The 15,601-nt window shown below is 52.3% G+C and overlaps 1 protein-coding gene across 2 annotated transcripts in view; it reads left to right on the forward strand.

Moving 5' to 3' along the window:
* Positions 1-12,834, forward strand: part of EVC (EvC ciliary complex subunit 1) — a 91,014-nt gene extending 78,180 nt beyond the window's left edge. The window contains exons 16-21 of one of the 2 annotated variants that reach the window (XM_023206891.1): positions 1,975-2,119; positions 4,800-4,911; positions 8,641-8,761; positions 9,972-10,065; positions 10,782-10,893; positions 11,396-12,834. In XM_023206891.1, the coding sequence (XP_023062659.1) occupies positions 1,975-2,119; positions 4,800-4,911; positions 8,641-8,761; positions 9,972-10,065; positions 10,782-10,893; positions 11,396-11,480 (669 nt within the window). In that variant the 3' untranslated portion in view covers positions 11,481-12,834. The remainder of the gene's footprint in view (positions 1-1,974; positions 2,120-4,799; positions 4,912-8,640; positions 8,762-9,971; positions 10,066-10,781; positions 10,894-11,395) is intronic. The other variant, XM_023206890.1, reaches the window with a different exon arrangement.
* Positions 12,835-15,601: the final 2,767 nt, after the last annotated feature.

Below are 15,601 nucleotides of genomic sequence, written 5' to 3' on the forward strand. Positions count from 1 at the left end.
TTTGTCCTCAGCTTTCCAGAGGGATTTTGAGTCGAGATTGGAAAATCAGTACCACCACAACTTCACACTTACAAAAAAGTAAAGTAAAGTGAGGCCAGGCGAGGTGGCTCACGCCTGTAATCCCAGCACTTTGGGAGGCCGAGGTTGCCAGATCATGAGGTCAGGGGTTTGAGACCAGCCTGGCCAACACAGTGAAACACGTCTCTACTAAAAATAGAAAAATAGCTAGATGTGGTGGTGTGAGCCTGTAATCCCAGCTACTGGGGAGGCTGAGGCAGGAGAATCGCTTGAACCTGGGAGGCAGAGGTTGCAGTGAGCCAAGATCGCGCCACCGCACTCCAGCCTGGGTGATATAGCTAGACTCTGTCTAAAAAACAAACAAAAAACAAAACAAAACAAAAAAACAAGAACATTGAGTTTAGTTTCTAGAAGAATGCTCATTTATTCAACCTGTATTCAGGGGCTTCCTGGAACACTAGCGCAAATGTGTGTGCCGATGGGTACGGGAGACTGGCCAGAAGGAAACTGAGGAGGAGGAAAGAAGGGGTGGCCAAGGATGCAGGGCCTGGGGAAGGGAGGAGAGGTAGGTGCAGAGTCGGGTGTCCGCCACTCTACTCTGGCAGGAAGGCAGGTGCACACAGGATGTGAAGATGTGGGTGGGCTTGCTGACTTCAGGAAAAGAGGATGGGAGCTCCCGATAGGAAGTGCAAAGCCGGAGCCCGGGTCCTTGGAGGGGTAAAGTGGGAGCCCCCTTTGCAGATGGGGCAGAGGAGAAGGAAAGAACCATTGGCAGTAAGGGATGAGCAGGGGCTCGGGAGTTAGAAGACCAGCTCAGACCTGCGCTGCCACCCTGGACTGTACAGTCTCCTCACCTCCGCAGCCTCTGCTCCACACCTGTGTGCTGTGGTACCTTTCTCAGATGCTGCGGTGAGAGTAAGTGGGTATTTTTTCTTACCCAAAGCCTAGCACCATCCAATAAATATTTGTTGAAATGGGGATGAGCTTTTCTGGTTTTTGCCCAACCTCTTAAGAGGAAAAGAATGATAACTGTCAGTGCACAACCAACACATCCCCAGTGATGGGATGTCTCAGGGTCTCCTGTCTTTTCTGCTTTGGTCTGAAGATGTATCATGTAGAAATGCACGTAGCTGCAAGTAATGTGGCTCAAAGAAATAGCCCATACCACAAGAAATGTGGAGGTGCTGCCACAGTGGCTTCGTGATGTGACCAAGGACAAGGCTCTTTCTTTCTGACCCTGCATTCATGCTGTTAATTCGTTGCTTCATAGTCTTAAAATGGCCACTGTCACTCCGGACATCAGGCCTGCATTCCAGGCAGGAGGAGGGAACAGCAGTCTTTCATCTGCTGATCCTCCACCTTAATGTTTAGAAACGGAAGGCCTTGGCCGCGCATGGTGGCACATGCCTGTAATCCAAGCACTTTGGGAGGCCGAGGTGGGCGGATCACCTGAGGTCAGGAGTTCGAGACCAGCCTGGCCAACGTGGCAAAACCCCATCTCCACTAAAAATACAAAAAATTAGTCAGGCCTGGTGGTGCATGCCTATAATCCCAGCTACTTGGGAGGCTGAGACAGGAAAATCACTTGAACCTGGGAGACAGAGGTTGCAGCGAGCCGAGATCGTGCCACTGCACTCCAGCCTGGGTAACAGAGTGAGTCTCCATCTCAAAAAAAGAAGGGAAGGCCTCTTAGCGGACTTTCCCTAACATCGCATTTCATTGGCCAGAACTAGATTAAACAGCCAGCCCTAGACATCCCTGACCTAAGAAGATAGGATTCCCATGACTAGCTTAAACCAGCCATGCACTCTCTGCCTGCTTCCTGACCAATCCAGGTTGGTGAGTAGGTGGAAGATCTGAACCAGGACATGGGAAGGCAGGGACTGGATGGGCCGTGGGTGGCTCCCACGTGTGACTTCTCTGCTGTCCCCGTCCGTCCTTCCTTTCTCCCCTCAGAGGACACTGATGGAGACGGCAGTGGAGAGCGTCTACGTGACCAGCACTGGTGTCGGTCGCCTGGTGCAGGCGTATTACCAGCAAATCGGAAGGATCATGGAGGACCACGAGGAGAGAAAACTGCAGCACCTGAAGACCCTGCAGGGTACGGGACACCCCTCAGGGAAGCCCCAAAAGAGGCTGGCAATGTGTGCTTTTAGTTTGGGGCACAACAGAATGTCAGATGTTGCGAATTTTATTTTTGGGAATTTAATTCTTTCAATGTTTTAATGTATTTATTTATCCCCTGCTCTGTCTCAAAAAGCCTTTTTCAAAAGGCACTTAAAGACCCATATGCACAAGGACACATCCAGTGCAATGGGAGTGTTTTAAGTCGATCACTCAGGACAAGGATAGGATACTGAGGTGGAGTCAGGGCCAGGGCTTATCTAGGACAGCAGTCCTCAGCCTTTTCAGCACCAGGGACTGGTTTCGTGGAAGACTATTTTCCACAGACCAGGGCGAGGGGGAAGTGATTTCGGAATGACTCAAGCACATGACATCCATTGTGCACTTTCTAGTATTATTACATTGGAATATACAGTGAAATAATTATATAACTCACCATAATGCAGAATCTGTGGGAGCCCTGAGCTTGTTTTCCTGCAGCTAGACAATCCCATCAGGGGGTTATGGGAGACAGTGGCACATCATCAGGCATTATATTCCCATAAGGAGTGCACAGCCTAGATCCCTCGCAGGTGCGGTATGAAATAGGGTTCACACTCCTATGAGACTCTCATGCCGCTGCTGATGTGACAGGAGGTGGAGCTCAGGCGGTAATGTGAGCGATGGGGAGCGGCTGTAAGTACAGATGAAGCTTTGCTCACTCATCTGTCACTCACATGCTGCTGTGTGGCTGGGTTTCTAACAGTCCAGCTGTCACTCACGTGCTGCTGTGTGGCTGGGACCAGTACCAGTCTGTGGCCCAGGGGTTGGGGACCCCTGATCTAGGACATCTGCCTGCAAATCCTAATTAGACATTCAATGATTTTGTCTGTGAGCTTCCTGGTGGTCAAAGAGATGGAGGCCTACTTAGTTAAAGTCACCACAGTGACCATGAGCCCAGTGGCCCAGGGGGTGTTCGAGACTCCAAGGATTTTCCCGCATGGGCTCTTGTAAAAGGCCATCCTGGGGTGCTGGAAAGGACAGTGTCCCCATTTCCAGTAACATACAGGTAAGGATGGTTAGAGGCCAGTTTCATAAATGCCACTTCTTATAACACCCTCCCCTGAATCCAGAGCTTCCGAGCAGGTGGAATTCCTCTTCTCTGATGGGCTTTGCCTGGTGTGTCCAAGGACCGGAGTTGGAATCGATCCCGGGAGAGGCTTCCCTGAGTGTTTCTCCTCTCAGCTGAGCCCAGAGGCCACCTCTGTCTTCCCCTTCTCCTGAGGAATTTGAGGCCTAGATTCAAATAAAATCTTGGCATGTGCCCAGAGATCTGCCAGGTTTTCCAAAGGAAGAGCTGGGCTCATTTAGTGGGAGACAGACATTGCTTGCTACTGCAGAATATTCCAGAACTGGGGCATGTCTCTTTCCCTCGGTAGGCCTTGGTTTCCCCATCTGTGGGACTGGGGTTGGAGACTGCCCCACCCCAGCCCCCATCCATCTTATTTCCTGCTTCCTGATACCCCAGCTCTAATGCAGGGATTTCACAGTAAACACATTGAAACAATATAGCTTAACTTCAGCCACATCAACTCCTTTTTCCTTATTTAGTAATCTGTTTTATTTAAGAGTCATACATACTATGTCCCAGAGGCCGTCCAGGTTAAATCTCCCTGTAAGTGCCAGCAAGCTCACCCAGCTAGTTAAGTGTGATGGGCCTCCTGCCATGGCCACCGATAATTGAGTTGGGTTTTCAGCTGAGAGGTACCTTGAAGAGGTAGTCTTATAGTTAGTTACCTGTCCAAACCAGGGGCATTATTAATAATTATACTGGGATGACCAGGTCTAAACCATGCCTATCTCAGGCAGCCTCATCACTTTCCTTTTTTTTTTTTTTTTGAGACTGAGTCTCGCTCTATCGCCCAGACTGGAGTGCAGTGGCATGATCTCAGCTCACCTCAAGCTCTGCCTCCTTTGTTCCAGCAGTTCTCCTACCCCAGCCTCCCAAGTAACTGGGATTACAGACACATGTCACTACGCCTGGCTAATTTTTGTACTTTTAGTAGAGACAGGGTTTCACCATATTGGCCAGGCTGGTCTCGAACTCCTGACTTCAGGTGATCCACCCGTCTCGGCTTCCCAAAGTGCTGGGATTACACGTGTGAGCCACCTCGCCCGACCTCACTTTACTTTTAAAGCTTTCAAAAGTCAAGAGTTTTCTGAGCAGCTTAATCTGCAAACAAGAAGGAGCTCCAAGATATGGGGCATGACTTCAGAGGCCGGACTTCCTAACTCCCTGGAGAGCACCCACTTCAGCACTGTGCCCTCACTCTGCCTGGCCAATCGCTTTTCCTTTACAGTGTGGCTTTTGAGTTCTTTGTGGTACCCTCTCAGTGTGGACTTTCTCTTAGTCAGCCCCCCTTTCTCCTGATACAAGAAAGCTGGAGGTGAAGCAGGGGGACAGGGCGCATCATAGATAGTGTCCTTCTGCGGTGCCTGGTCCATGATGGAAGCCGTGTTGTTTGCACACACAATGCCCTGTCCCTGTGCTGGTGGAACGACACATTGTTTGAGAGCTGGTGTGTCCCCGCTCACCCTGCACCCCGGCATCTGCCCCAGACCTGGCACAGTCGACCTTCCAAACAGACCCCCTGATTGTCTTGTGTTAAATGGTCTAGGTGAGAGGATGGAAAATTACAAGCTGCGGAAAAAGCAAGAACTCAGCAACCCTTCGTCAGGCAGCACGACAGCAGGTGGTGCTCATGAGACCTCCCAGGCGGTCCACCAGAGGTGAGGTCCCAACTGAGGTCCCATGTAGGGACGTTCTCTACCCCTTCATGTGTCCCTCTGTGGCGCCGTCAGCAGGTGCCATCGTGTGCATTGCCGTGGACTTGTGCGCCATCAGCCTCCCTCACCCACTGCCTCTGTCCTGGTCTCTGCCCTCCACGCAGCACCTGGAATGGCACCTGGCACAAATGAATGAGCAGGTCAAAGTGTGGTGGCAGCTTCATTCCAGGTTTAAGTGGTATTCGCAGCCCGGACACGCACCTCCCTTCTCGTACTTGGGGCATTCTCAGAAGCAGACCTTGGCGAGGATTTGGGGGCAGGTTGTTTACCTGGGAGGTGACCCGCAGAAGCACAGTGAGAGGACAGGGAAGTAAGGAAGAGGTGGCTGCTGCTTGTAACTGTGACCATCACAATGAGTGCAAATGTAACAGCCCAAGCCATGCAGACTTCCTATGAGGTCAAAAGGCAAGCTTGGCTCTCCTGGCTTCTCTGGGCCTCACAAGGCCTGAGGGAAGGGGCCAGCCGACCGGGCTGTTCTTAGGAGGCTCACTAACAGCTTCAGGAAACACCCTGCTGCAGTGTTTGCACAGTCTGAACCTGCCCTGACTTTCCAGGCTCCCAGCAAACTACGGTCCGGCAAGTCCTCAGATATGGGGCACAGAAGCATCGCTCGGCTTTCCTGCTAAACTTGCAGGTTCTGGGCCCACGCTTGGAGACTTGGGCTTAGAAAGTGTGAGGGGAGCCCAAGAATCTAAATTTTAGCCGCACCCTTCCCCACCAAGGGGTTCTGATAGATGTGGTCCAAGGGCTTCTCTTTGACCCAGGCGATCCAAGAGAAGGAGCCTCAGCAGCCACCTGGGCCAACCTGCTTTATGGAAGAGGAAAAGGAAGCCCAGTGTCGGGAGAGAGGGTACATGAGGCCATCTGTGACCCACAACTTATATACGGCTGTTGACACCCTTTCCTCCCTGCCCCACCTCCTTGAATTCAGAGGCAGTTTCTTTTCTTTTTATTTTTTTTGAAGGAGTGCAAGTACAATTTGGGGACATAGCTATATTGAACAATGGTGAAGTCTGAGCCTTTTATTGTAACCACCACCCAAAGAGTGTATGTTTTACCCATTAATTTCTCATCATCCACTCCCCTCCCATCGTCCCACCACCCTTCTGAGTCTCTGTTGTCCATCCTTCCGCTCTTTTTTTTTTTTTTTTTTCTGAGATGGAGCCTTGCTCTGTTGCCCAGGCTGGAATGCAGTGGTGCGATCTCAGCTCACTGCAACCTCCGCGTCCTAGGTTCAAGCAATTCTCTTGCCTCAGTCTCCCGAGTGGCTGGGATTACAGGTGCCCACCACCATGCCCAGCTAATTTTTTTTTGCATTTTTAGTAGAGATGGGGTTTTGCTGTGTTGGCCAGGCTGGTCTCAAACTCCTGACCTCAGGTGATCCACCCGCCTTGGCCTCCCAGTGCTGGGATTACAGGTGTGAGCCACCACGCCTGGCCCATCATTCCACTTGCTGCATCCATGTGCACACATTATTGGGCTCCCACTCATAACTGAAAACATGAGATCTTTCTGTTTCTGAGTTGTTTCACTTAAGAAAATGGCCTCCAGTTCCATCCACGTTGCTGCAAAAGACAGGATTTCATTCTTTTTTATGGCTGAGTAGTATTCCATTGCGTATATGGACCACATTTTCCTCATCCAGTTGATGGACCTCCATTGAAGGACACTTCGGTTGATTCCATATCTTTGCCGTTGTGAATAATGCAGTAAACACACGAGAGCAGGTATCTTTCTGATATACTGATTTATTTTCCTTTGGGTAGATACCCAGTAGTGGGATTGCTGGATCAAATGGTCATTCTATTTTTAGTTCTCTGAGAAATCATGCTGTTTTCCATATAGGCTGCACTAATGTACATTCCCACCAATGGTGCTGAGTGTTCCCTTTTCTCCACATCCTCACCAACGTGTTATAGTTTGTCTTTTTAGTGATAGCCATTCTAACTGGGGTAAAATGATCTCTCCTTGTGGCTTTAATTTGCATTCCTCTGATGATGGGTGATGCTCAGCGTTTTTTCACATGCTTCTTAGCCATTTGTGTGTCTTTTTTTTTTTTTTTTTTTTTTTTTTTTTTTTTAAGAATGTCGGGGCCGGGCACGGTGGCTCAAGCCTGTAATCCCAGCACTTTGGGAGGCCGAGACGGGCGGATCACGAGGTCAGGAGATCGAGACCATCCTGGCTAACACGGTGAAACCCCGTCTCTACTAAAAACTACAAAAAAAACTAGCCGGGCGAGGTGGCGGCGCCTGTAGTCCCAGCTACCTGGGAGGCTGAGGCAGGAGAATGGCGTGAACCCGGGAGGTGGAGCTTGCAGTGAGCTGAGATCCGGCCACAGCACTCCAGCCTGGGCGACAGAGCAAGACTCCGTCTCAAAAAAAAAAAAGAAGAAAAAAAAAAAAAAAAGAATGTCTATTCACGTCCATAGGCACAGTTTCTAGTGGAACTCGGCCTCCTTGAAGGTGTGAGAGAGGCTGCACCCTGGAGCGCTGGCCTCAGCTGTGCCACATGAGTGATTTGTTTACTGTCCACCCCCCTTCCTGCCACTCAAACTAGAGCTCCATGAGGACAGGGACTGTGAGTCTCTGTTCACACCTGTGTCTCGGAACCCAGCACAGTACTTGACAGGCCAGAAATACTTTAATGTATGAATGAGTGCATGGATGGATGGAGGGAGGGAGGGAAGGCGGGAGGGAGGGAGGGGTGGAGGGATGGATGACGGGGTCTTGTGGGATGCACAGGAATTTGCTGGGCAAAAACAAAGAGATGAAAGGTGTTACTGGCAGACAGAAGAGCATGAGGTAGAAGCAGGGTGGCATTTTCACACCTCTGGGCACTCCACACACACAGCTGCCAGTCCATGCTAAAGGTGGCCCTGCCTTCAGGTCTAGAAATTTGACCCCTTTCAGAAAATCTGCCCTAAAAGATGGGAAGGAGGCAGGCAGGGAGAATAATGGAAACAGGGTGGCTGGATTTGGATGTTCCTGTTTGCTGAGGAACTGAGGGCATCCAGAGAGGTGGGTGGGCCGTGGGGCTCGGGGACCTGGCCTCTGCTCCAGCTCTGTCCCCCTCTCTGAGAGTAACAGGGCTGCCTGCCATATTTGGGATTTCCCCGAGGCTGCATCCCAAGAAGCTTCTCATTTTACAAGGGAGGGGCCCGGGCAATTCTGAGATTTAAAATCAGGGATGGGTAGCGGGTGGGCCTCTGGCCCTTTTAGGAGAATGCCCCTCCCTGGGGGTAAGACTGTTTTCTCATGAGAAGATGCCACCTTTGCTCAGCCACTTCACAGATGTGTGTCCTCAGGGAGGACCCCACCTCTCTGGACTTCTTCCCCATGGCTTTTCTACTCTGTGCTGCTGGTGTCATGAAGCTCCTCCAGCGATCACATGGAAACTGTGGGCAGGACTCTGTAAACTTCCATGTTGTAAAGGGTGTCCACTTTGCTGGAGAGGCAGCCTGCCTGCGGGGACTGGGGCTGGGGCTACTGTGAATGGTGCCCCTGATGGCCAGGCCCCTCTTGGGGCTCGTCAGCGGCCTCCCTGCCTTCCTTGTCCCTCCTTCCCTCCCTCCCTTCCTTCTCCCTCCTTCCCTCCCTCCCTCTCTCCCTCCCTTCCTCCCTCCCTTCCTCCCTCCCTGCCTGCTTACCTGCCTGCCTGCCTTCCTCCCCACAGGATGCTGTCCCAGCAGAAGAGGTTCCTGGCCCAGTTCCCGGTGCACCAGCGTCTCCATGCCCAGCAACAGCAGGCAGGAGTCATGGACCTTCTGGAAGCCCAGCTGGAGACCCAGCTGCAGGTACAAGTTACAGAACTGGGCCTTCAAAAAGCAGTGGTTGACAGAGGAGCAGAAATAGCAAAAGCCAGCCCGTGACCGCGGGTCAGCCATGGGGACTGTTGTGAGGGGACTCCTTGGTCCCTGCACTTCCCTGCCTGTGGCGTCGTTGACCTGCTGAGTCTCAGCTGCTGAGGGTGCGTCAGCCTCACCTTGGGACCCTGAGCCCCTGGAGGGCAGGTGTGGCCTGTGTGGATCCCTCCAGTGGCTGCAGCACCCCAAGCAGGGCCAGGCCCTGAGCAGCTGGTCAGGCCTTATCTATGGACCTGACAGAGAATTGAGCAGTTCCCTGTGTGTGCGTGGCCACCAGGAGGCTTCCAGTGTAATGGTGACCTCTGTGTCACTCAGGTAGTGTTGGCGGTAGCTGAAGTTTACACTTTATTTACAGCAAACAGGAAGCTCAGCTCTCATGATAGAACGTGCATATTTCATCACAGAAAATCCCATCTGTGTGAGGTTCTACAGTGAGATGTAAGGTGAGAGTATAGAGTGTGGCTAAGCAAAGTGGCTGCCTTTAAAAAAATCAAATCTTCCAGAATGGAAGCATTTAGCAGAGTGTTGGCCCTTTCTGAGTGTTCCCCACTGGCGATGGCAATCGCAGAGTACAATGATAAGAATCCAGCAGTGGGGCCGATAGGTACTTATTGAGGGTCTATGATAGACAGTCATGAGCTGAGAGCTTTACACACTTTCCAACAAAAGAGATTACTGCTACTGTCCCCATTACAGATGGACAAACTGAGGCACGCACGGGTTAAGTTGCTATCCAGGGTCACACAGTTAATGTGCCATGGAATTCTGGTGTGTCTGTTTACACCACGGTGTTGGCAGTTAAGAGCCCAGCCTGTGGAGTCGGGCAGAAGTGGGTCCCATCCTATTCTGCTGCACCTGCTCCGGGCAGGTCACTGAGGCCCTCTGACCTCAGTGTACTCAGGCAGCTGAAGACCGATGGCCGGTGTGAGTGAGGACCCACAGTTAGGCAGCAGGAGCTGGTGGATGTCAGTGCGCCCTCTTGCTCCTCTCCTCTCTGGGATGTATCTTAGAAAATTCCCCTCCACGTTGGGGACACGGTGGCCAGCCTCGAGTGTCAGACTTCACCACGTGGAGAGGGAGGTAGAGAAGTCCGGAAGGCAGAGGGAGGCCCAGCTGAATGCTCCTCTCTGCTTGCATTTAGGAAGCTGAACAGAACTTCATCTCCGAGCTGGCAGCCTTGGCCCGAGTGCCCCTCACTGAAAGCAAACTGTTCCCCGCTAAGCGTGGGCTGCCGGGTGAGTCGCAGATGCCTGCGCTGCAGCGGGAAGTGCTCTGGGCTGAGAGATGTGGGTTCTAGTTCCACGCTGGCTGCTCACTAGCTGTGTGGCTTTAGGCATTGTGCCTAGCCTCTCTGGGCTTTTGTGACCTTGTCTGTAAATGAGCAGTCTTGGCTAGGCCGCCCCGCAGGCCCACTTGCTCTCTAGCATTTGATAATTCCAGTTCCTGGGTCTGGTGTTCACTGGCTGTGTCTCCTTACTGACTCCCTTTTTCCATCTGTAAAGTGGGGATAATACGCCCTCCTCCGACCCCTGCCAGCGACAACTTCAGTGACATCACAGGATGTTTTAACCTGGTAATGGGAGAGTGACCCAAAAGGTGGTATGAGAACACAGAGATCTGCTAAAACAAAAGCTGTCACACTGGTGCTGGGTTTTCAGTTGCTTGCTGCTTCATGAAGTCTTCCAGTCAGCTGAGTAGAGTGGAAACCCAGTGGGAGCCTAGCAGACTGCAGCTCAAGCCACGGCTCTGCCACTTACTGGCCTGTGCAGGCTTGGGAGAGTACGTCACCTTCCCGGGCCTCAGTTTCCTCATTAGTTGAGTGGCTGTGATAGCATAAGGTACAAAGCACACATTTGGCCCACACAACATGCTCAAAAATGTCAGGCTGGGTTGGCGTGAGGCTGCAAGGAGTTGTCACAGAGCCATGCCTGAGTTCATCTGTCCTCTACAGAGAAGCCCCTAAGGACTAAAAAGAAGAAGCCCCTGCCCCGGGAAAGAGGGGACCTGGGGGTGCCCAACGATGAGGACCTCACCTCCGGGGACCACACCTCAGGCTCACTCAGGTACGACTGGGCCCCGGGCCTATTGCCTGTGGCTGGGTTTGGTAAATGCACTCACCTGCTATGTGTCAAAAGTCTGGGCAGGAAAATCAGTCCCCTCAGAGGCATTAAATGTGAAGCTTCAAGAAATGATGGATATGAATGCAATTTATGGGCAGTAAGCCATGATGACAGCAGGGGTGCCACATGGCTGTTACCCTTCCTGTTTGTGTCTCATTTGGCCAGATGAGCCCTGACCTACCTCCATGCCCCACTAGCATCCAGCCTGAAGCGTTGGGCAGTCCCCTGTTTGACCAGGGCTGGCTGTGGTCATGGCACTTGGATGACCTCCTACCCAAGAGGGGGAAACAGGGATTTTATTTGTTTCTTAACGACCCATGTCAAAGTGAAAATTGTTTTGATCACCTTTGGCTGCATTTTCATTTAATCCGATTGGGTAAGTTACGGCATCAGGATGGGCATGGAGTCAGCGTCCTAACTGGCTGCCTTTCTTCCCTGTTTTAAGCAGCAAAAGGCTGAGTCAGCAAGAAAGTGAAGCTGGGGACAGTGAGAACTCAAAGAAGATGCTAAAGAGAAGAAGCAACTTGTAGTTTAAGACCAGTCAGCGGGACAGGACCTGAAGCCCTGGGTCTGGGTGTGAATTCCGCCTTCCCTCCCACAGCGCCTAGGGGCAGCGAGGAGGGAGAGGACAGCGGCATCTCTACTCACAGGCTCCTCTGAGAGGGATGGAGAAAGAATAGAAATGTGCCCTAAAAGCATAAATGAGTATGGTGGGTGCTATGACTTGAGAAAATCAGGCATTATCATGTTGGAAACACGTCTCTGTGAGTTTGCATCTCATTTGGCTTCGAGCTGTGGCTTGATGCCTCACGGGTCTTTCTCCCCCAGGAGGGATGTCTTGAGGGGTCCGAGCCTCAGGCCAAGGACCCTTGATGCAGACCCTGCAATCCCTGGGCCGGAGGCCTGTCTTGGCCCACCTGGAGCTGAGGACACACAGATACATAATGACACCTGCAGAAATGTGTTCTCTGAGGACACTTAGAATATGAGGAAGAGGGTGTGGCCCCACCCTCGCTTCACCTGTGGGAGGGCTGCCTCTGGACAGCAGACCCCTCCCCCTGCAGAGAGATGTCATGGGGTTGCCTGCTCTCCTGGATAGATGCTGAGAGCTTCCAGAAGCTTCCAGACCAGCTCCTTCTCCACCACAGCCAGGAGAGGCCTTTCCCACTGGGAGAGAAGCTTCCACACAAGCCCCTCACACGCCACAGCCAGAAGAGGCCTTTCCCACCGGGAGAGAAACTTCCAGACCAGCCCCTCTCACCACAGCCAGGAGAGGTCATTCCCACATGGAGGGAAAATTCTCCTTTCATGGAGGTTAGGGACTGTCACCCTCAGCACTGTGAACATTTCGGGTGAGATCATTCTTCAGGGGAAGGAGCTGCCCAGAGCATCACAGGATGTTCCAGTGCCCCTAGCCTCTGCCGATCAGATGCCAGCACTCCCACCAGTTGTGGCAACCAAGAATGTCTCCAGACACTGCCCCGTGTCCCCGGGGTGTCACCCACCACACTGAGTCAAAGGGTGCCTGCCCTTGTCAAATCCAGGACATAGCCGTGGACATGTCCACAAATCCCCAGAACCTAGTGAGCCCTCTGACTCTGGGAGCCCCTCTCTCAGGGATTTGCTGGGCCATTTGTGACTTCTCATTTCTTAAAACCTGAAATAGACTCTCTTAGTCAGGAACAAGTGACTCTTTCCCAGAAGTGCCAAAACTTAATCATCAGCGTGCTTTCTTCAATTTCCTCACCCATCAGCCAGTGGGCTCTCCAAAGTTAACCCACAGCTCCCTCTTGTGGTTCACTAAAATATTTCATTATTCCATGGAGTTGTGCAAAGCTGTGGCTTCCTCGGTGCAATATTCTCAGAACCTGCTTTGCGTAGAAATCACTTTTTTTTTTTTTTTTTTTTTTTTTTTTTTTTTGAGACAGAGTCTTGCTCTGTCGCCCAGGCCGGAGTGCAATGGCACGATCTCGGCTCACTGCAAGCCCCACCTCCTGGGTTCAAGCAATTTTCCTGCCTCAGCCTCCCCAGTAGCTGGGACTACAGGCATGTGCCACCATGCCCGGCTAAATGTTTTTTTGTATTTTATTTTAGTAGAGACGGGGTTTCACCATACCGGCCAGGCTGCTCTCGAACTCCTGACCTCAATCACGGGGCCCCTCTCCTCTAAGAAGGCTCCCGACTGTCTCCCCGCCACCAAGCTTGCAGCCAGACTCCCTGGCTGTTGCATGGAGCATTTTGCTTCTGGGGTAGCTTCCTCAGCCAAAGGGAATGTGTCATTTGCTGCTCGACCCTGCCCCACCCTTGCCACCCAGCTGTTGTGCTGGGCACAGTCTGGGGCACAGGCCTCCATGATGAAGACACGTGGGCTGTCAGTGCTTTCATCCGTCACAAACTGGCACCTGTACCTGCCAATGGGAGCATGATGGGGACTTCCACGCTGGAATTGCTCCCTGATTAAAATGAGATATGGCTATCTGGAAGACACTGCATGCGAGCCAGTGTACCTGGGCACAGACTCAGGGCCACCCTGGAGCTGCTGAAGGCTTGAAGGATGGAAGGGCTGAGCCACACGAAGGCAACACTCAGGACCAGGGGGGAGAGAAGAGGATCAGCAGTGCGGCCCCAGGACGCCTCTCAGGTACCCTGTCTCCACTTTGGTTACCATCCCCAGTTCTTATTATGGGCTGTGGGCTGTTATGGTGATGGACGGATGTGAATTTGGAAGGGGACCATGAGAGATGATGTATTATGATGAATTGGTGAATTAATTCTTTGGTGAAAATAGCACCCTCTGGCCTGAGACCCCAGGATGAAGTCGGCGCGGTTCTTTGTAGTCTCCCAGGGTGAGTGCACTCTCCCAGGACCCTCCCGGCCAGCCAGGGGTCACGTTCTGCACCGCGTTCCTCCTCAGGCCCTGGCCAGGGCGGTGCTGATCTTGCTGCCTCTCCTGCTCCTGCCGTCTGCCCATCACATGTTCTCCAACACAAATCTGCCTGGCCTTATGGGCAGCGTTCCCTGGCTCTTAGGAGAAAAAGCCAGATCTTTACCATGGACCATGAGGCCCAGAGAGGTCTAGACTGAGGCCACCCCTGTGGCCCTTCCTCTTCACTGCACCCGGCCCCTGTCTCCTCTCATGACCTCACGTGTGCCACACCCCTTCCCCGCACTGGGCCTTTGCTCGTGATGTGCATTCTTTCTGGAAGACCCCTGCCCCCTCCCCAGCCCTCTGCCCAGTGGCTCCTAGCCACTCCTCACATGGAGTCAGGACTCACATCTCCAGAGATCCCCCTCTATCCCAACCCCGAACAAGGTCAGGGCCCCCCTTAGACTCTAGGTCCTGTGTGCTTTGCTGCTGGGATCAGGGTTGGGGCGAGATAAATAACCTTCCTCTATTTCTTGTCCAAGTTCAGAACTATGCACAGAGGTGTACAGTGAGACCCACATAAACAATCCCACTAAAGCCACCTCAACCGGCCCTTACCTAGATCCTCCAAATGTCCCAGGCCTCCCTAGTGTCACCTGATATGCAGTGGCATTAGCAGGAAAGGGAACAGTGGTCTTAAGGATTGCAGCTAAAAGATCTGACTGTGGCATTGTAAGCTGTAAGGAACGTGTTGGTGAACCCGTGGCTAAGCCCACTCCCAGGCCTTGGTGGGGTCTGTGCACAGGTGTCAGAAGTGTGAGTTCCGTTAGCTTTACAGTGAATCAGCTGTGGGGCACAGAGGGCAAGCTTTTCCTCCACCCTATGAAGGCTCCTTGAGAAAGAACTGACCAAGGCAGACCAATAGGAAAAAGAAAAGCATTCCAGTGTAATGTGCATGGCAGGGGGAATTGCAGGAGAGTGATGGCCCCACAAACCAGTGAGGTCCAGGTGCTTCCAAACCCCTCCTCGCAGGGAGTCGGGAAATGGGGGGAATGTGACTGTTTAGAGGGTAAAACATGATTTATAGGGGGAACGAATCGATCCAGAGGCAGGCACTGTCTTGGGAGTCATCCTTTCCAGACTGGCCAATCAGGTATTTCTTCTCCTCCCCAAAGAAGAAAAAAAGAGAGAGAGGGAGAGGGGCGGGGGGAGTCCCCTATGCTCTCCCCTAGACAGTGGAAGCCCCTCCCTCTATGGAGACCAGAGGAGTGGGAGATGGGATTCTCTATTCTCCCCTAAATGTTCCCTCTATAGCCCTTAACAGAGTGTGTAATTTGGTGCTCAATGAGTAATCATTTGATTTGCACCTGACATCCCCCCTGGAATGTACACCATTGAGCGGCCACATGCCACCTGGTGTATAACAGGCATTCGTGGTCACCTGGTGGAAGGGAGGGAGGGAGGCCTGGGAATATTCCTTTCCTCCCGTGGCATATGGACTGGAGGGAAGGGAGGGAGCAAGGCTGAGTATATACTTTCCTTCCGTGGCATGTGGATTGGAAGGAAGGGAGGGAGCAAGGCTGAGTATATACTTTCCTCCCGTGGCATATGGACTGGAGGGAAGGGAGGGAGCGAGGCTGAGTATATATTTTCCTCCTGTGGTGTACGGATTGGAAGGGAAGGAGGGAGGGAGGCTGAGTATATACTTTCCTCCTGTGGTGTATGGATTGGAAGGGAAGGAGGGAGGAAGGCTGAGTATATACTTTCCTCCCGTGGCATATGGAT

Source organism: Piliocolobus tephrosceles, chromosome 3, assembly GCF_002776525.5.
Source record: "Piliocolobus tephrosceles isolate RC106 chromosome 3, ASM277652v3, whole genome shotgun sequence".
In the NCBI taxonomy this organism is placed as follows: domain Eukaryota; kingdom Metazoa; phylum Chordata; class Mammalia; order Primates; family Cercopithecidae; genus Piliocolobus; species Piliocolobus tephrosceles.